General features: G+C 42.5%; 1 protein-coding gene across 4 annotated transcripts in view; it reads left to right on the forward strand.

Moving 5' to 3' along the window:
• Positions 1-2,145: 2,145 nt before the first annotated feature.
• Positions 2,146-27,733, forward strand: part of CANX (calnexin) — a 37,977-nt gene continuing 12,389 nt past the window's right edge. Inside the window, exons 1-10 of one of the 4 annotated variants that reach the window (XM_059416167.1) lie at positions 2,146-2,329; positions 2,622-2,663; positions 11,304-11,463; positions 20,179-20,355; positions 20,814-20,887; positions 21,778-21,836; positions 22,293-22,434; positions 22,935-23,016; positions 23,536-23,728; positions 26,976-27,165. In XM_059416167.1, coding sequence (XP_059272150.1) covers positions 20,182-20,355; positions 20,814-20,887; positions 21,778-21,836; positions 22,293-22,434; positions 22,935-23,016; positions 23,536-23,728; positions 26,976-27,165 — 914 coding nt within the window. In that variant the 5' untranslated portion in view covers positions 2,146-2,329; positions 2,622-2,663; positions 11,304-11,463; positions 20,179-20,181. The remainder of the gene's footprint in view (positions 2,330-2,621; positions 2,664-11,303; positions 11,464-20,178; positions 20,356-20,813; positions 20,888-21,777; positions 21,837-22,292; positions 22,435-22,934; positions 23,017-23,535; positions 23,729-26,975; positions 27,166-27,733) is intronic. The other 3 variants (XM_059416166.1, XM_059416165.1, XM_059416163.1) reach the window with 3 other exon arrangements.

Raw genomic sequence — 27,733 nt, forward strand, 5'->3', positions numbered from 1 at the left:
TTGGGGGGGGGGCTACCCAGTTCACCCCGTCACCCAGGCTCACACTCCCAGTGTTGGCTTTGATTCCTCTCTTTCCCTATCCTCCTGAGTCCAACGGACCATTCTTCAAGCATCAACATTTAATGCTTTTGTTTCTATACATGCTGCCTTTCCCTAACCCTGCCTTTAAGTCAGCTCCAAGAAGAGGCTTCCTAACTGTCTTCATAGTCTCTCTGTCTTTCAGAACTCCCTGGAATAATACTGAAATAATCTAAAATCCAAACCATCTCCCTGCAGACTCCTTGGCTAGGCCTTCAAGGGTTAGCCCCTAACCTAATCCTAGAGCTGACATCCCATTGCTTTCTTAAACACCTTTCTCCAGCCAAAGAAATAAAATCTTTTAAAACATTCCAGCCTAGGGGTGCCTGGGTGGCTCAGCCAGTTAAAGCCTCTGCCTTCAGCTCAGGTCATGATCCCAGAGTCCTGGGATCGAGCCCCACATCAGGCTCTCTGCACAGCGGGGAGACTGCTTCCCCCTCTCTCTCTGCCTACTTGTGATCTCTGTCAAATAAATATAAAATAAATATAATCTAAAAAACAAAGCAAAAAAAAAAATCACTTCCAGCCTAAACACACACTACCCATTTTCCTGTGTTCGCATATGCCGTTGCCTCATCTGAGGAAGACTTCAACTCTCTCCCAACTCTCCATCTACAGAAATCCTGCACACCTTACCAGATCCAGCTCAAGTCTTCTTCTTTCCCTGTCCATTCTAGATGAAAGCGGTTCCAACTCAAAGCTACATTACTTTCTCTTTCTTTAAAAAAAAAATTTTTTTTAAAGATTTTTATTTATTTGAGAGATAGAGCAAGAGAGATCACAGAGAGAGAGGGAGAAGCAGACTCACTGCTGAGCAGGGAGTGGGATCATGACCTGAGCGGAAGGCAAACTCTTTAACAACTGAGCCACCCAGGCACCCCTTCCCTTCTCCTTACTTTTTGGCCCCTTTACTGGAGTAGCTCTTTTGCTCGCATACAGTTTCTATAACTACATTTTAAGCTCATTGTTTGGAACACTTGGCATAAGGAATATCATAAGTAAAATTCTCTTACGTAGATCTGGGGGTTGAACTGGAGAATACTAAACTCAGGCAGACATCAAACTCTGTCTCCTCTTTTGTCCTCACAAGCGCCAGGAGGGAATAATGCTGGTTCTTAGGATAGGATATTCCGTTTCCTAAATCAGAGGGAAAGAGACTTAACCGTGGCTGATTCTAGTTTTTTCCATCTTAAGATTCAGCCTTTGGGTCTCCAAACAAACGGAAGACCGAGACCAGGACCTATAAAAGGCCGAGAGAAATCATTTTCTGAGGATCTCAGCTTATTAAAACTGAAGATGTGTCTGAAGTGGGTTACAAAAACTGTGATGTGTCTGACATCTTCCCATGCTATTCCCCGAACGCCGTCAGTCTGTCTCCGGGCCCTTACGTGTAATCTTATTCAAGGAGATATTCAAACTGAAAAAGGAAATAACCTTGGGTTATAGCATTCTGGACTCTGTGCTGGGTAAGGCGGCGGCAGGCTGCTGCGCCCAGAGAGATGACTCTGCAGGAACGGTGGCGCCGGGTTACATGCACAGCGCTGCGCAGTCAACTCCAGGCCAGGCCAGAGGAGCCCGCGCCAGGTTCCGTCCCGGGTCCGCACATGCCGCCTCCGGGAACCGGCCCCTCCCGATGGCCCAGCGGAGCTCCCACCCGGTCTGCCGGCTGCCATTCGCCCCTAAGCCAAGGGAACGGGATGCCCATGCCGGGGGCCAGGTCCAAGCCCCGGCAGCGTAGGAACCGAACAGCTGGGGATGAAGGGCCGGGCAGCGGGCCCACTAAGGCACCAGGGCAACCGGGGGCCAGAATGCCGGCCGGGCCAGCCCCGCCCCAGGGCGCGCGCGCTCGAGGTTCCCGATTCCGGGGCGGCCCACCTCCTTCTCTCCCGTCCAATCAACAGCCACTTCCTGCCTCATTCCCAGCCAATCCTCACACTCCACGAAGAATAGCCCTAGGGGGCGTATGGGAAGGTGCATAGAGCGATGGCCGCATCGGCCAACCAAAGACCGGAGCTTGTGCGGGGGGGCGGGACTTGGCGCCGGCCCTAGCTACTCAGGAGCGAGGGGCGGACGCAGGGCCGGGCTTCGTGCGGTGGGGCTCGCTCGCGCGGCAGCGGCGGTAGCCGAGGCCTCTTGGTTCTGCGGCACGTGACGGTCGGGCCGCCTCTGCCCTGTCTCCACTGCAGCGCGGGGCCAGGTGTGCGGGCGGGTGGAGGCGCTGGCACCGCCGGCGGTCCCCGTAAAACTCGAGGTGAGGCAGGAGGCCCACGCGTGTCCTCGGGCCTGTGAGGACCACGGGGGGCCTGGGTGCGGGGCGCGGCGGCGAAGGGCCGGGCGTGGCCGGGGCCGAGGGGGTCGGGCTGGGTTTGAGGGCCCAGGCCCCAGCAGACGCGCCGGCGGTGAGGGACGAGGCCCGAATCTGGGCTGCTCGGTGTGGGGAGCCAGGCCCTGGCCGCGCCGCCGGGGGCGGGAGGCGTGGCAGGTGCCCTAGAGGCTCCCTTGACCTCTGGGTGGCTAACTTCTTCCTATGGCTTTGCTTCTAGGGCTTTCTGAGGCCTTTTACTGGCTACCTGGGAAGCCGAGAGGTGGGTCGGAGTCAGCGGGGAAAGGTCTGGAGTGGGATCGGGCCTAGTCGGCACTCCTAGCAGTGGGAGAAGGGGGTCTCAGACCGGGAGGCAACGTCTGGGATTAGCCTTACAGGTTCGGTAGGGGAAGGTAAACCCGCGAAGCGAAGACTAAACCCTAGCACCCCCGAAGAGTGGAGAATGTGCTAGAACACGCCTTGGTTGAAAAACTTCAGTCCTAACATTTACACCTGTTTGGGGGTGGGGAGGGATCCAGTCGGAAATTCAGGGGACGTTATTAAAAAGCAGGAAAGCACCCAAAAGCTCACCGAGGGCAGGGCGCTTTATGGTGGAGGAAACGGGAGACCCAGAGCTATGAAATGACTGGCCCAAGGTCATGCCCATTAATTTTATGATCACGTTTGGGATTATAGCTGAGGGCAGGGCAGTTTTGGTGGAGGGGTTGAGGGTATAACAGTCCTGTTTCAAGCCCTTTGGACCATTTGTTGTTGTGTGAACTTAGGGAGTTCACTTACCGTTTGCGTCCTAGTTCTCCACAAATAACGGATGTGATAATACCTGATGAAGTTGTTGTTAGAATTAAATTGGGTGTACAGTAAGGTCGGGAAGTCTGACACATAGTGTTAGACAAATAATGATTGCAGTGTTGCTATAATCCCAATTCATTTGGTCCACTGCACTCCCATGCTGCGTTTAAAGTTAGGTCCTGTTTCCCAGTATCTGAAGTCACATTTATGTCTTTCTTTTCTTTTCTTTTTTTTTTTTTTAATTTATTTGACAGAGAGAGATCACAAGTAGGCAGAGGCAGGCAGAGAGAGAGGAGGAAGCAGGCTCCCCGCTGAGCAGAGAGCCGATGCCGGGCTCTATCCCAGAACCCTGGGATCATGACCTGAGCCGAAGGCAGAGGCTTTAACCCACTGAGCCACCCAGGCGCCCCTATGTCTTTATTTTCAATTCAAACTTTAATTAACGTACAGTGCAGTGTTGGTTTCTGGCTGAAACTACGTTTAAAGTAAGGGAGGGAGAACTGGATCTAGTGGGTCGGCTGCTGGGAATGGCACACCTGAATGCCCGGTTGAGGGAAGTTAAACTGAGCTGAATATTAAAAGCTTGTGAGAGGACAAAGGTGAGCCACAGTTGTCTCTTTACCTCTGATTTAGGAAACGGAATATTTTGCATAATTTTGTAAAGAGTAGAGGAGTTGTGTTGAGTTTTGAGGTCCTACTGTATCTTAGCTTTTCCCACATTGTTCGCCGGTCATGAATAGAATCACTGCCATGTTGTACACTTGCTGTAATTATACTCAGAGCAGACTTGGAACAGAGGTAAAGCACTGTGTGGGAGTTCTTTGCACCAGCCAGGGTGCACAAGCCAGCAAGCCTGGTAACTGAATCACGAGAAGGCTGGAGTGAACGGTGTATTGGAGTGAATGAGTCCCACAACGGCAGATTTTCTGACCTATCTGAAAATGGGCGTTAGCATCCTCCTCCACCTAACCTATCTTAATTGGTCAGGCAGTTCAGCTGACATTATCTTCCAAGAACCATGAGAGGTAAACGGTTGGGCAGAAGCTGTTGCTGCCCTTTTAGCAATCATGCTGTTGCATCCTTTCATGAGAGTTCACTTTGCCCTGCAAGATAGCTTCAGGCGTGAAGTGACAGTTGGTAAGCAGAAGGCAGAGTCTTGAATTCCAGGCCCAGCATGGTAACTAACTAACTTAGGAGCCACCTTGGTTTCCCCATCTTCAAGGTAGAAATGGGAAGTCTCCTGACTGCCTCACCATTGGGTCGGGGGCGGGGGTTACTGGGAGGGACAAATAAGGTAGTGAACAGGGAACTGCTTTGAATAATGTGCTACACTCCTGGCAGAAGAACTGGCAGTCCATAACAACTCCTAGGAAAAATAAAAGGGCCTGCACATAGTTGTAACCTATATAGCTTACTGTAGGACTTCATTGGGAAAGTGCTGCTGGTTGGTCAATTTTTTAACTGCAACAGACGTAAACTAAGCTTAACTTTGAGCTGTGAAACCGATTTGGAGAATTTTGTTTTGTTTTTGTTTTTTGTAAAAAATTTAGAGGATCGGGCGCCTAGGTGGTTCAGTTGTTAGGCAGTGGTCTTCGATTTGGGTCCTGACAGCAGGGTCCTGGGATCGAGGCCCCCGTTGGGCTCCCCACTCAGTGGGAAGCCTGCTTCTCCCTCTGCCTGCCACTCCCCCTGCTTGTGCTCCCTCTCTGTGTCTCTCTCTGTCAAATAAATAAATAAAATCTTGGAAAAAAAAATGTAGAGGATCTTCAGCAATGTATTTTGAGTATTCACATGTTAAACCTACTTAGGTAATAGGAAAAAAGAAAGTGGTGGTATGGAAAAACCAATTATGTTCCCATCAATGAAAAACAAAATTCAAAACTCGAAACAAGGTACATACATACATATATATGTATATATGTGTGTGTGTTTATGTATGTATATATATGGGTGTGTGTGTGTGTATATTTTTTTTAAGATTTTATGTGAGAGTGATCACGAGTAGGGGGAAGGGTAGAGGGAGAAGCAGATTCCCCGGGGAGCCAGATGTGGGACTCCATTCCAGGACCCTGGGATTACGACCTGAGCCAAAGGCTGACATTTAACTGACTGAACCACCCAGGCACCCATATAGATATATTTTTAAATGGATAAGCATTCACAATAAAGATCATGTTTTATGTAGGCCCCCCCCCCCCACAATGCTTTTACTTTTTGACTAGATGCACGTGTAATACAGTCAGAAGGTATAGAATAGTAAATTGGTTCATCAGTGACTGGAATCAAATCCCTTTTAACTGGTTCCTTTCCAATCAAAGACTTACAATTTCTTGCTTGCCTTAAAATGTCGAGTTTTAGAACCTTTAAAACTCACGTGGTATCGGTAGGCCATATGTAGTAATAGTAGAAATCCCTGCTAGGGTTATGCATATATCCTGCAAGCCAGGACGTGCATTTTGTTTATACAATGACCCTAAGAAGTATATAGTGTTCTTACTCTCATTTAAGAGATGAAGAAACCGAGGCCCCAAAGTTAGCAGTTCACTCGCTGTACCAAGTTATTGGATAGTCCAGGAGGGATTGTGACTTCATAGTACCTGCTCACAAACACTGCTGTGTGTCTAACTGTGACCTCGGACAGTTTCTGTAATTTCTCTTAGCTTTAGTTTTCTCCTGTGTCAGCTGAGGGTGGTCAAACCTCCTGGGGTTCTTGTAGGGATTAAATTAGACAACCTGAGATATTTAAACCCCATAAGACCAACATTTTGAAAGGGTGTATTAATAGATGAGTGGATAACCTGCATGAAAGAAAGACTGCCTCATTTCTTACATGCTTTCTTAAAAAATAATTTTTTTTTTTTTTGTTTTTGAACAACCAAGAACATTAGGTAGGTCATTTCTTCTATTCCTCTAATTTCTCATGGATTAAAGGAATTATTTGAAATAGCTTATCTTCTTTTAAGAGACAAGTCCCACAAAGAAAAGCCCAGAACCAAATGGCTTTACTGGTTAAATCTACCAAATACTTAAACAAGAATTAACATTAGTCATTCACAGACTCTTCCAAAAATAGAAGAGAGCACACTTCGCACTCCTTCTGTGAGGCCAGTATTATACTGATACCAAAACCAGAGACTTCACAAGAAAACTGTAGACCTGGGTCTTTATGAAAATAGATACAAAAACCCTCAAAATGCTAGCAAATAGAATCCAGCAACATATAAAAAGGACTATACGCCGTGACCAACTGGGATTTATCTCAGGAATGCAAGGTTGGTTCAGCATACAATAATGAATGTAACACTCTCCATTAATAAAGGACAAAAACCACGTCTCATAGACACAGAAAAAAGCTTTTGACAAAATGCTCCCTTTCATGATAAAAATAAACAAACTGGGGAACGTGGGTGGCTCAGTTAAGCGACTGCCTTCAGCTCAGGTCATGATCCTGGAGTCCCTGGATCGAGTCCAGCATTGGGCTCCCTGCTTGGTTGGAGTCTGTTTCTCCCTCTGGCCCTCCCCTGTCTCATGCTCTCTCTCTCTCATTCTCTCTCAAGTAAATAAAATATTTATTTAAAAAAATAATAAACTGGGAAAAGAAAGAACTTCTTCAGCTTGATGAAGTGACAAATAACCCCTTCCTGGGGATTTCTTCTGTTCTTCTTTTTAATTTCACATGGATTACAGGAATTAGGGTTGAAATTTCCTAACTTCTTTTAAGAAACAAAGTCCCACAAATAAAAGTCCATAACCAAATGCCTTTATTGGTAAAGTCATTCAGAAACCTAGGGAGGAATTAATACCAATCCTTCCACAAACTCTGAAAAATAGGAGAGGGGCGCCTGGGTGGCTCAGTGGGTTAAGCCTCTGCCTTCAGCTCAGGTCATGATCTCAGGGTCCTGGGATCGAGCCCCACATCGGGCTCTCTGCTCAGTGGGGAGCCTGCTTCCCCTTCTCTCTCTGCCTGCCTGTTTACTTGTGATCTCTCTCTCTCTTTAAAATAAATAAAATCTTGGGGCACCTGGGTGGCTCAGTGGGTTAAGCCGCTGCCTTCGGCTCAGGTCATGATCTCAGGGTCCTGGGATCGAGTCCCGCATCGGGCTCTCTGCTAGGCAGGGAGCCTGCTTCCCTCCCTCTCTCTACCTGCCTCTCCATCTACTTGTGATTTCTGTCAAATAAATAAATAAAATCTTAAAAAAAAAAAAAAAAATCTTTTATTAAAAAAAAAAAAAAGAAAAGAAAAATAGGAGAGAGAGAATACTTCTCAACCCATTTAGTAAGGTCAATATTCCCTAAATCCAAAACCAGACGAGGCCTTCACAAGAAAAGAAAAAACCATACACCTATATATATATTTTTTTTTAAATAATAATTTTTTTTATTAATGTATAATGTATTATGAGTCCCAGGGGTACAGTTCTGTGAATTAGGCTTACACACTTCACAGCACTCAACCATAGCATATACCCTCCCCAATGTCCATAACCCAGCCATCCTATCCCTATTTCTCTTCCCCCATACACACACACACACACACACATTTTTTTTAAAAACGTAAGCTCTGTGCCCAGCATGGAGCTTGAACTCATGACCCATGATCAAGAGTCGCATGCTCTACTGACTTAGCAGCCAGGTGCCCCAGACCAATATTTCCTATGAAAAAAATAGACTTAAAAAGGTAAAATATAGAAATTTTATATTTAATAAACTCAAAAAATAAGGCTCCATTTGTTTTTTTTGTTTTTTAAAGATTTTATTTATTTATTTGACAGAGATCACAAGTAGATGGAGAGGCAGAGGGGGTGGGGGCGAAGCAGGCTCCCCGCCGAGCAGAGAGCCCGATGTGGGACTCCATGCCAGGGCCCCGAGACCACGACCTGAGCTGAAGGCAGCGGCCCTAACCCACTGAGCCACCCAGGCGCCCTCCATTTGTTTTAAATACCTTTTTTTCTGCACAGTCTCTTATTGAGAATACAGTTTTGTGCTTACAGGGTACAAATTTACTATTTCTTTAGTAGGCCCATTCCTAAAGTTGATCTAAGTGGTTATCTGAATTTGCCGAAATTCAATGCAGAATTGTCTGTTTCTGTTAAATCAGATATTACGTGTTCAGGTGAAGTCTCCTGTGTTATTAAATGTATATAGCAAAATAGTTGGGATTGTCTTTTTTTAGAATGTGCTGAGAGCAGAGTTACAATTAACCAAGAAATAAATGGAATTTTGGAGAATTTTTGAACAAAAATAATCAGTGACAAAGCAGGAAAAAATATCACAGATAAACATGGACATTTCTGTCTACGAATGCTGAAATTGTAGAGACACCACTGCAAGGAAGAGTTAAGAAATCATACAGTGTGGTTAGAGAAAAGCAAGTTTTTCTGGCCATGCAAAATTATTCAGCTTTGCTGAAAAACGTTGTAGGAGGAGGCAGGTGTATTAGACCTGTGGGTCTTGTATGATAATTGTATGATAATTGAACTAATTCAATTGGTTGTACTAATTATACATCAGAGAATGAACTATTTGCTTATACCTACCTATAAAGTCCTGGACTCTGATAGACTTTGTATTATCTTCTTCTGTTTTCACAGCAGGCCTTCCCACCAGTAGTACTATAACCCGCAGCTATAAAACAGGAAAAGAAGACCCCTGGGAGTTCAGTAAGCTAAGCAGGGCCACAGAGAAAAGCAGGGGAGTCTGGGGCCCAGGCTTCTCTGGGTTATACCAACCACATGTGCTGTACTGCCTTGGGTTATCAGGAATTACTTTTCTGAATCGTCCATTTTAAGATAGGAAATTTCTAACTCTAGAAGTCAAAATGAATTCACTCTTCTAAAAGTTAAAAAGTGTGGACTGCAGTATTAAAAGTGAGTAGATTAGGTGCTCTTGAAGATTGCTGTCCCTGAGATTTTGAGAGCTGGACTTACTGCTCTGTCCTTGGGAAATTGGGAAGCAAGCCAGAAGTCATGTATATTTTAAGTGTATAGTATAAATGTGTGTGTTTGTCCATGTGAACCCAGACGGTGGAGATACTCTGGCATGGATATAGGTAGATAATTACATTTAATTACCAAAAACAAAACCATTATTAATTGGAAGGAAAAGAGAAAGACTTGACCTCTTCAAGTGCAGATTTCTAATCCAGCTCATTTTTCTGAGTCTTCCTTTATAATTTTATGCTTTACAGAAGGACGTCAGTTTAAAGCTGGTTTCTGGACAATTTTGCTCAAGTCTGAAGTGCCATCTTTGTTGATCCAGTATATGTCATTTAAAAACATTTAATTTCAGGGGCACCTGGAATCAAACCCCACATTGGGCTCCCTGCTCAGTGGGGAGCCTGCTTCTCTCTTTCCCTCTGCTTGCTGCTCTGCCTTCTGCTCTCTATCACTCTGTCAAATAAGTAAATAAAAATATTTTTTAAAAGACCATTTAATTTTGAACTAATTATAGACCTGTAAAAAGTTGCAAAAATAGTACAGAGCAGTCTCTGGCAACCATCATGCAACTTCCCCCAATTGTAGCATCTTTTTTTTTTTTTTTTTTAGAAGTAGGTTCCATGACCAGGGTGGAGCCCAGTGCTGGGCTTGAACTCACAACCCTGAGATCAAAACCTGAACCAGGATCCAGGGTCAGACATCTAACATCCCATGAGTGGTAGTTTCTTACATAACTATAGTTCAGTCTTGAATCCAGGAAATTGACATTGGTACAATCTACAGACCTTACTTAGAGTTTACCAGGATTTACATGCACTTGTGTGTGTATACAGTTCTATGCAGTTTTATCATGTTGGAAATTCATTTTTGAAATTGTTGCTTTTTTGGCATTGTTTCTGTGGAAAGAGAATACTAGCATGAGTCTTAAGTGGTACTAACCTGTGCATTTTTTGCAAGTTAGATGAAGAAAAGATAAGGTTATAGTATTATGAGTTTATTTTGATACTGACCCCAAAGCCCCCCCAAACTGATTTGTAGAACTACTACTACAGTATATTCATTAGTCTGAAAACACAGGCAAGTATACATAATGTCATCAAGGTCACTTTTAATCAGTAAAATATTTTTATGCTTCCAGATTTTTAAAAATCCCCTTGTCCCTTATGTTTTCAGACTTTATGGACACCATATATTACAGATTGAGTTCCTGATTGACTTTTTCTTTTTTTTCATATTTGATACCTCCTTGGCACTCGTGGAATTGGATACCATCAACAAACATTGGTTTAGTGTCTTACTCTAGCCAAGTTTTCTGATGGGCATCAGATGCATTTTTTCCTTTAATCCGTTTTTAATATATAATTCCCAGTCTGAGCCTGTGACTGCCAGAAAACACTCTTGAACTCTGCCACCCAGCTTTTATCAGAAGTCCCAGTTGATTGACTGATGAGGATTTGAAGGATATAAAGTCTGTCGATTTCTCTAGAATCTAGGTATTGTAGGTTTTATTTTTATTATTTTATTTTTACTATTTTATTTTTTAAATATGTATTTATTTGAGGGGCGCCTGGGTGGCTCATTGGGTAAAAGCCTCTGCCTTCGGCTCAGGTCATGATCTCAGGGTCCTGGGATCTAGCCCCACATAGCAGCAGGGAGCCTGCTTCCTCCTCTCTCTCTCTGCCTGCTTCTCTGCCTGCTTGTGATCTCTGTCTGTCAAATAAATAAATAAAATCTTAAAAAAAAAAGATTTATTCGAAAGAGAGCATGTTCTCTTGTGAGCATGGGGAGGGGCAGAAGGAGAGGGAGAAAGTCTCAAGCAGAATCCTTCTGAATGGGGAGCCTGGTCCCGCCCTCGATCTCACCACCCTGAGATCAGAACCCCAGCCGAAATCAAGAATCAGATGCCTAACCCTGAGCCACCCAGCTGTCCCGTAGGTTTTGTTTTAGATCAAGTTCTGGATCAGTAGAAATCAGAACTTGGACCATATGGAGTTGGCCCCCACAGTTACTGTTTTTACTGACTGATATCCTTTGCTTAAAGGATATCAAAAGACAGAACCACACAGAACTCTTATTTGTATATAACTGAATGGTATTTTTGAGACAAGGTGTCTACTTCAGTAGATTCATAGATGTTGAAAGATTTTCATATTTGTGCTTTTGTTTTCTGATTGCAGGCTGTCCTGGGGGTCCATGCCTGTAGTGATTTTAATTTGGCTAAGATAGGAATTTAAATGGCCCACTGTGAGACTCATAGCACCGACTAGCCTAGCTACAGGTGGTTCATCCACCCAGCATTTGCGTCCTGGCTCAGAGGAGCTTTGCTGTAGAGTTAAGGTAAGAGTCTTGCAGTGATAAAAATTATGAGAGACAGGGAGAGAAGATGGCCCCTGAAAGAAGACCAAAAATGAAGTGTTCTAAGAATATAATGGCTTAAAGTCAAAGGTGGGGGGCTGTCATGGCATGCAGGAATGTGGGAGGCCTTGCCATCAAAGAGCTGATAGATGTTGGCATGAACTGTGAAATAGAAGAGAATTTTAGCAAATGTGGTCAATGTTTCTTTATTACAGGAGAATGTTTCTCGGTTTAAAGGTAATTGCTTTATGCACTTTTACTCCTTAACCTTCTAAATCTACGAACCGGGGCGCCTGGGTGGCTCAGTGGGTTAAGCCGCTGCCTTCGGCTCAGGTCATGATCTCAAGGTCCTGGGATCGAGCCCCGCATCGGACTCTCTGCTCTGCAGGGAGCCTGCTTCCTTCTCTCTCTCTCTCTCTCTCTGCCTGTCTCTCTGCCTGCTTGTGATGTCTCTCTGTCAAATAAATAAATAAAATCTTTAAAAAAAAAATAAAAAAATAAATAAATCTACGAACCACTTGCTCTGTGGCTCTGGGGAAGTTGGGGTGTGTGTGTGCTGTTTGTTTCCTAAATTAAGCATTCTTGCTTTCTTGTTGAACTCTTTGTTATAGATTTCCTATCGATAATCTTAGAAACAGGAAAGCAAAGTGACAGTAGAAGTGTGCTCTCTGCTTAGGATTCTGTCAGTGTAAAGACAAATGAAGACTTTAAAAGGGAGAAAAAAAAAAACCCTCTGAAATCTTCCCAGATGTTAAAATATGTGAAAAATCACTTTGTGTCTTTCAGACAAAAGCATTTGTGGAATTACCAAGTAGGGTGCACTGCACCGGGCTGCAGGAGCCTTGGCTTCTGATCCTGATTCTGCCAATAACTGATTTTTGGCAAGTTGATCTCTGGACCTCATTCTTGTGCAAAAAGGAGAGCTAGACTAGATTCCTGTGGTATATTTCAGCTCCAGGATTTTTTTTGAAGGGGTGGGAGATGAACCATTTGAGGCATAATTGTGGAACATCCTTTTTTTTTTTTTTTTTTTTAAATTAATTTTTAGAAAAGGTTTAGGTTTACAGAGAAATTATGAAGACTGCACAGAGAATTCCTATATGATGCACATCCAGTCTCCCCTACAGTTAACAACTTAAAATTAGTATGGAACATTTGATTATAATTAATGAACCAATCTTGATACATAAATATTAACTAAACTTTTATTTAATTCATGTTTCCCTTGTTTTTACTCACTGTCCCTTTCTCTTCCAGGATACATTGCATTTAGTCAGATTTCCTTAGGCTCTCCTTGGCTGCAACCGTTCTTTAGACTTTCCTTAGTTTTGACGGCCAGGACATTTTTGAGGACTAGTAGTTAGGATGTTTTGTAGAATGTCCTCCTGTTGTTGGGATTTTGTTTGGTGCTTTTCTCATGATTGGTGCTTTTCTCATGATTATGCTAGGGATATGGATTTTGGGGAGGAAGACTGCAGAGGTTGAAGTCCCTTTTTTCATCACATTGTGTCAAGGGTACATAACTATCAACATGACCTCTCACTGTTGATGTTGACCTTGGTCACCTGGGTGAGATAGCTTTTGCCAGGTTTCTACAGTGAAACGTTTCTCTCTCTCTCTTTCTCTCTCGGTTTTCCCATACTGTGCTCTTGGGAGGACATTACTGTGTAGCCGCCTACATGTAAGGAGTGGGGGATTAGGCTCTCCTTCCTTGAAGGAGGAGTAGCTGCATAGATCAGTTGGAATATTTCTGCATGGGAAATTTGTCTCTTCTGCCCCATTTCTTTCTTTACCCGTATATTTGTATTAGATAGACATTTACTTTATACTTGGGGTATTATCTAGTACCACTTATTTTGTTGACTCATACTGTTCCCACTTTGGCCACTGCGCACTCTTGTCTTCCTTTAACATCACCCTACCAATCATGATGCGTGTTTTATTTTTGTTTTATTTTTTGAACACTTCTCTGGCACTGTGAGATGCTCCAGGCTCATCTTATTTATTTCCTACCCCAATCCTAGAGTTGGCCACTTCTCCAAAGTGCCCTGTTTCCTTTAATTGGAACTGGTATTAAAAATCAAGATCTTAGGGCACCTGGGTGGCTCAGTGGGTTAAAGCTTCTGCCTTCAGCTTGGGTCATGATCTTGGGGTCCTGGGATCGAACCCTGTGTTGGGTTCTCTGCTCAGCGGGGGAGCCTGATTCCCTTCCTCTCTCTCTGCCTGCCTCTCTGCCTACTTGTGATCTCTGTCTGTCAAATAAATAAATAAAATCTTAAAAAAAAAAAATTAAGATCTTGGGGTTCCTGGGTGGCTCAGGGGGTTAAGCCTCTGCCTTTGGCTCAGGTCATGATCTCAGGGTCCTGGGATCAAGCCCCACATGGGCTCTCTGCTCAGCAGGGAGCCTGCTTCCCCCCCCCCCTCTGCCTGCCTCTATTCCTACTTGTGATCTCTCTCTCTCATATAAATAAATAAACTCTTAAAAAAAAAAATCAAGATCTTGGTACTAGGTATATTTATTGCTACTGAGGTGTAGTTTCTTCTAGGTCTTCACAGGTGACACAGCAGGGAAACGTGTGCATACTAACAGGCATATGTGCGCATATCTAGAAATACTACTACATGTAACCCTCTGTGAATTAGCTGCAGCATGAGTTTACACCGATGTCTCCAGCCCTCTCCCATTACTATAGGACTGTTCCAGCCTCTTGCCCTTGCTTATCGGTTAGTGCGCACACCTAACAGTGTAAAGGTGGCTCCCACCTTCCACCACCCGTATACTCACTTGCTCAGTTCCTGTGTCTGTATACAGCAGTGTCAGGATTGTCAACCTGTACACCCCTGGGAACGAACTTACCAGCTGGTAAAGTGCTTTTGCACAGTCTAGTTTACAGACTACGAAGTGACGTAGGTCAGCATCCTCCCTCTACCCCTTCCAGTGAGGTGGTTTAATGTATGTGTAACATTGTCACATACTACGTGCTGTCCTTGGGTCACTCGACCTCCTAAATGATTTTCTAAGATTTTCATCCAGTGAGATTCACTCTCTGTGCTTTGACATTTCATGGGTTTTGACAAGTGCAATTACATATCCATAATTCTAGCAACCTACAGAGTAGTCTCACTGCCTGAATTATCCCCCTCTGCTGATGCATTCGTCCTGACCACCTTCCCCGAACCTCTGGTGACCACTGAGTTTTTTACTGTATTGGAGTTTTGCTTTTTGCAGAGTGTCATATTGCAAATATACAACATTTCTCCCTTTTGGACTGGCTTCTTTCACTTAGCAATATGCATTTAAAATTCATCCAAGTCTTTTTGTGGCTTGATAACTCATTTCTTTGAGTTGTTGAATAATATTGCATTGCAGTTTCTTTATTCATACAGCTATTGAAAGGTATTTTCGGTCCTTCCAAGTTGGGGTGGTTATAGATAAAGCTGCTAGAAACACTGGTGTGGAGGGTTTTGTACATATGTAATCCTTCAGATTAGTTGGGCAAGTATGTAGGAACACGATTGCTGAATAGATGGTAAGACTTCGTTTAGTTTTGTAAGAAATCCCACACTGTCTTCCAGAGGGGGTATGCTGTTTTGTATTTTCACCAGCAATAAATGAGAGCTCCTGTTGCTTCAGACCTTTGCCAGTGTTTGGATCTTGGCCATTTTAATATGTGCGTGGTGGTATCTTGTTTTAATTTGCAAGTAGCCAGTGGCAGATGATACTGAGCATCTTTTCATGTTTATTTTTCATCTCAGTATCTTTGGTGAGCTATCTTCAGAATTTTTGTCCATTCTGTAACTGGATGGTTGGTTTTCTCATCGGTGAGTGTGAGTTCTTTGTATAGTTTGGAAACCAGTCTGTTATCAGATGTGTGTTTTCCAAGCATTTTCTCCTTGTCTGATTTGTCTTTTAATTCTCTTAAGTCTTTCACAGAGTTGAATTTTTTAATTTAATAAATATGGCTTACTGATTTTTCTTTCCATATATCTTGCTTTCGATGTTGTATGTAAAACCTTATTGTGAGACCCAAGATCACCGAAATTTTCTCCTATGTTTTATTCTAGAAAGCAACATCCTGTGTAAATACCCACCCAGTCAGTGCTACCTTTTGGACTCCATTCCATGTAGGGGGGCTGAAAGAAGATGGGGGGGATTCTCTGTCTTAGTAATGTTGGATTTTCATTAACAAAGCAGAGAATTAAGGTCACCTTAAAATTTATTGTTGAATTCTTTGTGAATATGGACAAATCTCTAACAAAACTTGGAACATTTAAGTTGACTTACTAGTGGTTCTTGGAACTAGAATGGGCCTATTGGTTGTAGCATTGGGGGGGGGATATTGGCAAATACTGTAACAATACTGGTGTAACAGTACTGGTGTTAACACAGCATATGTGGAGCTGGCAGAGGGTAAGGCTCATTAAGATAAGAGCTCTGAGAGGCGTGGTTTGGCAGAACTTCACAGGTTCCACGGCCTTCTGGATAATGTGAAGGGAATAGGTGAATTCCTGCACACTTCTCTCACCTAAAAAACCAGGTTCTGCACCCCAGAGTGTAGAGGAAATGGCAGTGGGTGAGAAGTGCATTTTCTGAAGCTTTCTAGAGACTTCCTGTGTTATTCCTGACATGACAGGTAGCTAGCCTTCTGCTCTGTGAAAAGGGTTTTCCTTGTAGTGGGACCACTCTGCCTTCCCGACACAGATGCCTCCCCCTAACACCCCCATCGTAGGCCCACAGCCTGGCTTGCTAGTCCGCAGTCGCTCTGCCCTCACTAACCTTATCTGAACCTCCCCATTTCAGATCACTCCTAAAGGCTCCTCCTGCCTGGTCCTCTTCCTGTCTTCTCTTCCATTATGCCTTCTCAGTATGCAACTACATAGTAGCATTCTGTCTAGTGTAATAGAAATACAAGATTTGAATTCTTTGAGTCTCAGTTATTAGTTGTGATAATAAGTAGGTTATTGTGATTTCACTAAGTCTTGCTTCCTAACTTATAAAATAAAACAAGAGTAATACCTCACGGGAGATTTATATGAACAGTGTGTATGAAAGTGCTTTATAAACTGGAAAACCAAGCCCGGATGGATTATTCATAAACCCTAAGCAGTGGTTCTCAAAGTGTGGTTCCTGGAACTTGTTGGAAAAGTAAAAGTCCAGGCCTGGACTGCATTAGAAACTCGGACAGAGTCCAGCAGTCTTCTTCAGCAAGCCCCTGTGTGATGCTGACAGCTGTTTAAGTTTGAGAAACACAGCTCTGCATTATACTTAAAAACCAAAGGAGAGCTGTTTTGGTCGGCCTGGGCTGCTGAATAGAATACCACGGCAGGGGCTTAAATCATAGGAAATGATTTTCTCTCAATTCTGGAGGCTGGAAGTCCCAGATAAAGGTGTTGTCGGGATTGGTTTCTGGTGAGGACGTTTCTCCAAGCTTGCAGAGAACTGCCCTCTGACTGTGTCCTCATGGACTCCTCAGGGCATGAACGCTCCTAGTGTCCTACGTGGGTACCAGTTTCACTGGATTAGGGCCCTACGCACCCTGTGACCTCTTAACCTTAAGTCCTCTCTTAAATGTCTTGTGTCTAGATACAGTCACCTTGGGAATTAGGGCTTCAACATGCACATTTGGGCGGGAGAATCTAATTCAGTCTATAGCAGCAATATATCAACACATGAAAACTTATTGAGAAAAAAACAATCAGTCCTGTCTTTTTTAAAGGCAAGTATTTAGCCCACCAGACCATCTTTCTGATTAGCTTTTTCCTTGGACAATGTGTGTTCCAGCACCAGTACTCAGTTCTAAGTAATCCATTGCTTTTGTACTTTTAATTACTACTAGTCTCAGCACATTTTATTTACTTTCAAAAAGTCTTAGCTGTATATTGTTTTAGCTGTGTTTGGGGCTAGTTTGGTTTTGTAGCTTATACCTGGGACTCTAATCCCCATTTATAGCTTTGTCTCTTTTCCTTTTTTCTTTTTTTCAGATTTTTATTTATTTAGGGACATCTGAGTGGGTTGGTCTGATTCTGACTCTTGATCTCGGCTCAGGTCATGACCTTAGGGGTCTTGAGATAAAGCCCTGCGTGTGGCTCCATGCTCAGTGTGGAGTCTGCTTGAGATTCTCACTTTCTCTTTCAAAATACACAATCTTTAAAAAGAAAAAAACCGGGCGCCTGGGTGGCTCAGTGGGTTAAGCCGCTGCCTTCGGCTCAGGTCATGATCTCAGGGTCCTGGGATCGAGTCCCGCATCGGGCTCTCTGCTCGGCGGGGAGCCTGCTTCCTCCTCTCTCTCTCTGCCTGCCTCTCTGCCTGCTTGTGATCTCTGTCTGTCAAATAAATAAATAAAATCTTTAAAAAAAGAAAAAAAAAAAAAAAAAGAAAAAAACCTGCACACAAGTAGGGGGGAGGGGCAGAGGGAGAGGGACATGTAGACTACACACTGAGCTTGGAGCCTGAGGCTGGCCTCCATTCCAGGACCCTGAGATCCTGACCTGAGCCAAAGTCAGACACTTAACCGACTGAGCCACCCAGGTGCCCCTATAACATTGTTTCCGTGGGCATTGTTTCTGCTTGGGAATTAGATAAAATTGATTTAGGTAGAAGGGTTGAATCAGCCTGTTTAGTTTCAGAGAGCAAGTTGTAAATCAAATAGCAATATTGCTATGCCATTCCAGAAAACCGGTCTTTCCAGTGAATAAATGAGAGATTACTTGTGTTTTTAAAGTATATAAGAAACTGAAGCAGATTGTTGACATTAAGAATTTTTTCTAAAGGGGCGCCTGGGTGGCTCAGTTGTAAGTGTCTGCCTTTGGCTCGGGCCGTGATCCCAGGGTCCTGGGATCGAGCCCCACGTTAGGCTCCCTGCTTGGCGGGAAGCCTGCTTCTCTCTCTCCCGCTTCCCTTCCTTGTATTCCCTCTTTAATTGTCTCTCTCTCTGTCAAATAAATAAATAAAATCTTTAAAAAAAAACAACAGATTTTTTTCTAAAAATCAGTCCTAGAGAAGGTTGTGAATGATTTTATTTAGCACTTTTTTTTTTTAAGATTTTTTTATTTATTTGTCAGAGAGAGAGAAAGGGAGAGAGAGCGAACACAGGCAGACAGAATGGCAGGCAGAGGCAGAGGAAGAAGCAGACTCCCTGCTGAGCAAGGAGCCCGATGTGGGTGGGACTCGATACCAGGACGCTGGGATCATGACCTGAGCCGAAGGCAGTTGCTTAACCAACTGAGCCACCCAGGTGTCCCTATTTAGCACTTTTATTTTCCACACTAAATGCTAAGCATTTAGGAATCCAGTCTCTACCTTCTTTCATTCTGTGAACACAGTCCTAAGATGCATAAATAAAGAAATACCACTAAATGATGCATGAAAATAGTTATTTGTGTTGAGTTACTATAAAGGGTTAGAGAGTTTATAAGGAATTTGGCATTAAACTGAGCATGAGAATAAATTGATTTACATTTTTCTAGAAACTCAGTTGGTCAAAATGGCAGTGTTGGTTGTGAATTGGGGCCATTTGAAGTTTCTGAAGGAGCTCCTTCAGTTTTTTTTCTTATTCTTTTTTTGCCTGAGAAATAAAGGTCTTCATTGTAAACAAAAGACCAAAAATGTTAAGCTCAGATTTTTTTCCTTATGTCTTTTTTTGTTGTTGTTGCTTTAAAAACACATAAGATTTACTGTCTTTTTTTAAAAATTAGTTTTTGTTGTTTGTGGTTATTTACTATCTTAACCATCATTAAATGTACAGTTTTGTGGCATAAGTTACATTCACATTCTTGTGCAATCATCCCCTCCATCCGTCTCTAGAACCCTTATTCATCTTGCAGAACTGGAACTGTACTACGTACTATTAAATCATGTTGTCCATCCATGTGACTCAGCTTTTATATCTTTAGATTTGTGGTCCCTTGGAAAGGGGACCCACTACCACCCATGACAGCCTAACACAATATACAAGGCACTTAAGTGTTTAAAAGAATGAGATAAGAGTAGCTAGTCCTTGGTTTAATATTTTTGTTCAGTCTTAAAACACCAACTTAAAACCATATCTAAACTTGGTGATCTTTGAACAATAACCATATCTATATTAAATCATCAATGTGAGGCTATTTAGCCCTTCTGTTACCATGTCATTGTAAATTGTAGATTAATATGTTAAAAAGGCTTTTGTCTATCATTGAACTTTTTAAAAAAAATTTTTTTTAAAAAGATTTACTTATTTATTCATTTGACGGAGATTACAAGTTGGCAGAGAGGCAGTTGGGGGTTGGGGAAGCAGGCTCCACACTGAGCAGAGTTAGATGTGGGGCTCTATCCCAGGACCCTGGGATCATGACCTGAGCCGAAGGCAGAGGCTTTAACTCACTGAGCCACCCAGGCACCCCCATCGAACTGTTTTTAAATGCAAGAAGTGAGTTGGAAATTGCATTCTGACAACCTGGGTCTGGGTAGCCAATGTGATAATTCTATATGTGGACAATCATTTTTGAGTTTCATTTGGAAATTTTTGTGAAATTCAGTCTTGAAAACCCCCTTCATCTCTCTGGGCTCGGTTTCTTTATCTGTAAAATGAAATAGTAAAGTTTTTTTTTCTGATTTGAAGGCCTTAATTTTAAATAAGAGCGGGGTCAGTGATCTTTAAAAAATATTTAAAAGTAAGCAATAACATTTCACTGATTTTACTTTTTTTTAATATGTAGAACATGGAAGCGAAGTGGTTCCTGTGTATGTTACTGGTCCTTGGAACTGGCATTGTTCAGGCTCATGAAGGACACGATGATGATATGATTGATATTGAGGACGACCTTGATGATGTTATTGAAGAGGTAGAAGACTCCAAATCGAAACCAGATACCAGTGCTCCTCCATCTCCAAAGGTTTGAAGTGGTCTTTGAATCTATTTGTTTGACCTCTTGAGGTAGTCAAAGGATGAAGGTAAATTTGGCTCCTTTTCCAAGGGCAAGCAAAGTTGGCTAAAATAGCAGCTTCTTATATGTTGCCAATGATAAATTATATATTGAATCATGAGGCACCTATAAAAGTTTGGGATACCTGAGGGGCACCTGGGTGGCTCAGTGGGTTAGGCCGCTGCCTTCGGCTCGGGTCATGATCTCAGGGTCCTGGGATCGAGTCCCGCGTCGGGCTCTCTGCTCGGCAGGGAGCCTGCTTCCCTCTCTCTCTCTCTGCCTGCCTCTCCGACTACTTGTGATTTCTCTCTGTCAAATAAATAAATTAAAAAAAAAAAAAAAGTTTGGGATAACTGAAAGCAAATCTTACTAAGAAGGGAATCCTGCTGAAAATTGCAATTTTTGATACATTTTTAAATTTAACACAGGTTACCTATAAAGCTCCGGTTCCAACAGGGGAAGTGTATTTTGCTGATTCTTTTGACAGAGGAACCCTGTCAGGGTAAGTGTTTCTTGGGGAAAAATGTCTTGTTGGCAAGCATCATGTAAGTAAGATGTGATAGTGGATTCCTTTTCAGATAGCATTTTATATAGTAAAATGTCTTAACTATAACTATTTTATGTCCCCAGTGTTTGTCATCATTTAGATGGAATTTAGAACGTGTCCATTTAGAAAAGTTTTTTAGAATATGTGGGTCTAATTTCCATTTCTCTTTTCCCCTTGATCTTATATATTGTTCTTTTGAACTGAGAAGTTTTTTTCTCTTGAGTCTTAAAAGTGGAGGAATGCCTTGGTGACTTTAGTTAAGCATCTGACTCTTGGTTTCAGCTCAGGTTCTGATCTCGCATTCATGGGGTCAAGCCCCACGGCAGGTTCTATGCTCAGTGAATAGTCTGCTTCAGATTCTCTCTCGCCCTCCCTCCCACGCATCCGCACTCACTCAGTAAATAAAAATCTTTAAAAAAAAAAAAGGTGGAATTATTTCATGGGTTTGGTACTTTTTCTTACAGGTTTGTGAGTTGAATAGTATGTATTTCTGTGTGGCAGATTTAAAAGTTGAAAGTACTAGAGTAGGAGCACCTGGCTGGCTCAGTGGGTTAAGCCTCTGCCTTTGGCTCAGGTCATGATCTCAGGGTCCTGGGATGGAGCCCCACATCAGGATCTTTGCTCAGCAGGGAGCCTGCTTCCCCCTCTCTCTGCCTGCTTCTCTGCCTGTTTGTGATCTCTGTCTGTCAAATAAATAAATAAAATCTTAAAAAAAAAACGGAAAATACTAGAGTGATTAAGTAGACTAGGAAGACTTGGTAGATGCTGCTTGTGTTAGTATTTACATTCTTTTCATAGGCCAGCTGGCATTTAAATCTTAATTTGGGGGTTTGTCCTAATTACAGGTGGATTTTATCCAAAGCCAAGAAGGATGACACTGATGATGAAATTGCCAAATACGATGGTGAGAGTTCCATTTGATTTACATAGAGTAGCAGACTGAGGCTTCACGTGTGGTTTCTATAGTGTATCTTAAGGCAGGTCTGAAAATAGTATGTATACATTTTAAGATTTTTCTCTTAGAAGCTTTGCTGTCTGTGTGTTCATAGGGTTAGACCTGTGGACAGCTTTACATCATAAAATGGAGAAGTAATGTGTCACCTGTGCTGGTGTCTGTGTTAAATGGAAGATCTTTCTAGGTGTAGATGAAGTGAATAAGCTACAGGTTTAAAAACCATATCCTAATACTTATCACATGTGTGTGGTTAATGGGCTAGCTCTCATAGGTAAATGGAGTAGGTTAAAAATTTGCCAGTATGATAGATGTGCATGACTTGGAGTTTTGCTTGTTACCATTTAAGAGATCTTCAAAGCCATGATTAGTGAGTGGATTTTTTTTTTTTTTCCTGATGTCTTGCAGGAAAGTGGGAGGTAGATGAAATGAAGGAAACGAAGCTCCCAGGTGATAAAGGGCTTGTGTTGATGTCTCGGGCCAAGCATCATGCCATCTCTGCGAAACTGAACAAGCCCTTTTTGTTTGATACCAAGCCTCTCATTGTTCAGTGAGTCAAACGTTTGCTTGATAGAAACTTCCCAGATCTTAGGAAATTATAAGAATAATTACATATCACAGTGGCAGGTTTGCAGTATATTTAAGCATCCTGTAATCCAGTACTTTTTTCCTGCCCAGTAAATTCGTTTGAAACAGATTGACTTACTTTTCTCCTGATGGCCAATGATCAGGATTTTGTCAAAAGTGTATACTGGGAATCTGCATTAAGGTTTTATTTTATTTTACTAATGTTTTGGGGGTGATTGAACAGCCATTCAAAAGCAAAAGAAAATGAGGAGCACTCAGTAGAGCATGAGACTGTTGATCTTGGGGTGTGAATTAGTGCCCCTATGGGGTATAAAAATTACTTTAAAAAAAGTTCTTCAATAGGATGAAATTTTTCTTAAGCATAAACATATGACCTGTGATGAAACATGTGACCAAGACTAGTCAAAGAAATTTGATCTTTCAAAATGCCTTATGGTTTTCTTGTTTTCTCTTTGAAATCAGGTATGAGGTTAATTTCCAAAATGGAATAGAATGTGGTGGTGCCTACGTGAAACTGCTTTCCAAAACCCCAGAACTCAACCTGGTACGTCCTTCCTGTTTCCTTATATGGCCACCCACAGTTGTCTTTTAAGAATCTTAGAGAAAAGGAAAGAGAATCTTGGAAGACCTGGGAAAATGAAGGCCTCCTCTCCTACTGTTGAAATATTTAGAGGATTGGGAATATTGACTTTGATGCTTCTTTTTTATTTGAGATGTGAATTTCAAAGCCATTGTGCCTTATCCCTGACTTCTGCTCTGTGTAATTTTTAGTTTTGGCAAACTTTGTTTTGTGTAAGAAGCAGTAACTATCTAGATACATGCATTACTCTGTTTTGTTTTTGTTTTTAAGTACTTTCATATATCCTCATGTAAGTTTCCCCAGGTAATTTCTGGTTATTCCTTTTCAGTGGTATCTATATAAGCCTCACAAATGAATCAGCTTTTTCTTTAAGGTGCCAGAAATTTATCTGGGATTTTATTAGAGGAAATAGCACATTTTGAAAGTTTGCTTTTGAACACTTTGATTGAGTCACTTAAAAATAATTCATTTTTGTTTCTGTAGGATCAGTTCCACGACAAGACCCCTTATACGATTATGTTTGGTCCAGATAAATGTGGAGAAGACTATAAATTGCATTTCATCTTCCGCCACAAAAACCCCAAAACGGGTATATATGAAGAAAAGCATGCTAAGAGGCCAGATGCAGATCTGAAGACCTATTTTACTGATAAGAAGACACATCTTTATACATTAAGTAAGAAAACATATTAATTTGGGGGTATTATGGCACCGTACACTTATCATCTGTTTAAAGATTACATATCTGGAGAAGATGGTAGTCTGCAAGTAAGAGTCTCTGTTGACTTAATATCATAGTGGTGAAAATAACTTAATTTTTCAGCAGCAAAAAAACGCTGCTTTTCCCATAGGTTGAATTGAAAAGTGGGGTTTGAGACCATCTTAAAGTAAGCTTGTATGTTCCGTAAAGAGCTTTGCTGATTCCCCTCATGTTCTCCCATTGTGTATTTTCTTGTTGAGAACATGTTGAATAATGGGTTACAATAGAAATACATGTTGTTTTTGTTTTCAAATTATCTTTCAGTTAAAGTTTGGATGCTTCAATACCTGGATGGTTGAGGTTTTTGTGTATGTGTGTTTTTAAGATTTTATTTGTCAGAGAGAGAGCACAGGCAAGGGGAATGGTAGGGCAGAACGAGAAGCAGACTCCCTGCTGAGCAAAAAGCTCAGTACGGGCTCAATCCCAGGATCAAGATGCTTAACCAACTGAGCCACCCGGACATCCCTAGACAGTTGGACATTGGAATGCATTTTTTATTTTATTATTAAAGATGTATTTGTTTATTTTTGAGAGACCATGCAAGGGAGGGGAAGGGCAGAGGGGGAGAGAGAGAGAGAGAAATCCTCTGCACTGAGCTCAGAGCCTGGAATGGACTCGAGACCAGGTCCAGAGCTGAAACCAAGAGCCAGCTGCTTAACCTGAGCCACCCAGGGGCCCCTGGAATGCGTTTCTTATTTTAATGAAGCTTTTCCTGCTGCTTTAAGAATATATACACAGGCCTCTTCTCCTAAAGAGTATAGTCACCTTTTTTCTTTTCTTTTCTTTTTTTTTTTTTTTTTTTAAGATTTTTACTTATTTGACAGAGAGAGACACCGTGAGAGAGGGAGAAGCAGGCTTCCCACTGAGCAGGGAGCCCAATGCGTGGCTCGATCCCAAGACCCTGGGATCATGACCTGAGCCAAAAGCAGATGCTTAACAACTGAGCCATTCAGGGCTTTTTTTTTTTTTTTCTTTATAACAGAAGTAATACATACTCCATAAAAATTCAAAAGCTAGAAATAAGCAAAGTAAAATTACATTTAAAATTATTTGAGGGACGCCTGGGTGGCTCAGTTGGTTAAGCAGCTGCCTTCGGCTCAGGTCATGATCCCAGCGTCCTGGGATCGAGTCCCACATCGGGCTCCTTGCTCAGCAGGGAGCCTGCTTCTCCCTCTGCCTCTGCCTGCCATTCTGTCTGCCTGTGCTCGCTCTCTCCCCTTCTCTCTCTCTCTGATAAATAAATAAAATCTTTAAAAAAAAAAATAAATAAATAAAATTATTTGAAATATCAATATTGTAATATGTATTTGACCGTGTCTGTATAAACACTTGTAGTGTTTTATTAAAAGTTGTTGGGACGGGCGCCTGGGTGGCTCAGTGGGTTAAGCCGCTGCCTTCGGCTCAGGTCATGATCTCGGGGTCCTGGGATCGAGTCCCGCATCGGGCTCTCTGCTCGGCAGGGAGCCTGCTTCCTCCTCTCTCTGCCTGCCTCTCTGCCTACTTGTGATCTCTCTCTGTCAAATAAATAAATAAAATCTTTAAAAAAAAAAAAAAAAAGTTGTTGGGACGCCTGAGTGGCTCAGTTGGTTGGACGACTGCCTTCGGCTCAGGTCATGATCCCGGAGTCCCGGGATCGAGTCCCGCATCGGGCTCCCAGCTCCATGGGGAGTCTGCTTCTCCCTCTGACCTTCTCCTCGCTCATGCTCTCTCTCACTGTCTCTCTCTCTCTCTCTCTCAAATAAATAAATAAAATCTTTAAAAAAAAAAGAAAAAAGTTGAATGCTAGGGGTGCCTGGGTGGCTCAGTGGGTTAAGCCGCTGCCTTTGGCTCAGGTCATGATCTCAGGGTCCTGGGATCGAGTCCCGCATCAGGGTCTCTGCTCAGCAGGGAGCCTGCTTCCTCCTCTCTCTCTCTGCTTGCCTCTCTGCCTACTTGTGATCTCTCTCTGTCAAATAAATACATAAAATCTTTAAAAAAAAAAAAAAAGTTGAATGCTAGGGTGCCTAGATGGCTCAGTTGGTTGAGCAGCTGGCTCTTGATGTCAGCTCAGGTCATGATCTGGGGTCGTGGGATTAAACCCCAAGTCTGACTCCATGCTCAGTGGGGAGTCTGCTTCAGAATTCTCTTTCCCTTTCCCTCTGCCCCTCTCCTTGCACACATGCATGTGCTTTCTCTCTTAAAAAAAAAAAAAAGTTTAACGTGCTGTATTCCACTTACTCTCTTCTCAAAGGTTTAAGAATATCTCTTATGAGAGCACATATGACTGACAACGTTGCTGGCCTTCATTATCACTGAGGCCAGTGGCATAGGTGCTCCCTGCTTTCCATAGTATTCTGGATGTGCTGGGACCTAGTCAGTTGCCAATGAGACATTTAGGTATGGGATCCAGGCTTTAGAGGAAGTCTCACTTCAGATATGTTTATGGATTTAAAGTTCCACTGGACTCAAAAGTACAACCATAAGTAGACATGTGGTTTAATATATACAATCAAACGCTTGTTTGATTGGAAATTTTGGTAACATAGATGGTAGTAGTACCAGTTCAAAAAATGAGGAAATGGGCTTTTCTTGTTGAGGGGTGGTGGTTATAATAAATAAACTTATTTGCCTGTTGATTGGTGTGTAACCATTTGTGTCAGACCATTATTGCATGAGTTTTGATGTTTTTAATGTCCATAAGTGAAGTCTTCTGCAACTTTAAATTTTTTGTGTCATTTGCTTTAGTTTTAAAATCCCGAGGAACTAGCATTTATGATTTACAGATAAGGAAGAGAGGGTTAACTACATAAGGCTTCAAGACCGTCTTCTGACTCTGACACCTTGAGGTCATTACTCTGTGCTTCCATTTCCTATTAGAAATAGGATCTTCTGGGGCGCTTGGGTGGCTCAGTGGGTTGAGGCCTCTGCCGTCGGCTCGGGTCATGATCCCAGGGTCCTGGGATTGGGCCCTGCAATGGGCTCTCTGCTCACCGGGGAGCCTGCTTCCTCCTCTCTCTGCCTGCCTCTCTGCCTGCTTGTGATCTCTCTCTGTCAAATAAATGAATAAAATCTTAAAAAAAAAAAAAGAAAGAAAGAAAGAAATAGGATCTTCTGCTGTGGAAAAGAGAACTTGGGAAATGAGTGGTTGATTTATTTTTTTTAAATTGCATTTAATTTTTTTCAGTCTTGAATCCAGATAATAGTTTTGAAATATTAGTGGACCAGTCTGTTGTGAATAGTGGAAATTTGCTAAATGACATGACTCCTCCTGTAAATCCTTCACGTGAGATTGAGGACCCAGAAGACCAGAAGCCTGAGGATTGGGATGAAAGACCAAAAATACCAGATCCTGATGCTGTCAAACCGGATGACTGGTGAGTCTTCACAGTGCAGCATTTCATATGTTCCACGTGGCTTAAGCAACTGATGTTGGCTAAGATCTCATAATTTCAATATTCTATGGTGCTCTCTAAATGGTAGGAAAAATGGAGACCACTATAGCTGAAAAGGGGCCATAGTGATCATCTCGATTGCCTAATACCATTTTACAAGCCACAAAATGCTGAAATTGATGATTGAGTTTGCCTGTGGGAACATGGTGGGTTTGTAGCAGAACCTTTCTTCACTTGGCCTTTCCAGGGCTTTTATGAATTCACATTTAAAAGTCTTGAAATTTTATGGGGCGCCTGGGTGGCTTAGTGGGTTAAGCCTTTGCCTCAGCTCAGGTCATGATCTCAGGGTCTTGGGATCGAGCCCCACATTGGGCTCTTGGCTCAGCAGGGAGCCTGCTTTCCCCTTCTTTCTCTCTCTGCCAAATGAATAAATAAATTTAAAAAAAAAACCTTTAAAAATCTTGAAATTTTATTTAATTTATTTTTTAAAAGATTTTGGGGGCACCTGGGTGGCTTAGTTAATTAAGCATCTGCCTTTGGCTCAGGTCAT

Source organism: Mustela nigripes, chromosome 12, assembly GCF_022355385.1.
Source record: "Mustela nigripes isolate SB6536 chromosome 12, MUSNIG.SB6536, whole genome shotgun sequence".
Lineage (NCBI taxonomy): Eukaryota > Metazoa > Chordata > Mammalia > Carnivora > Mustelidae > Mustela > Mustela nigripes.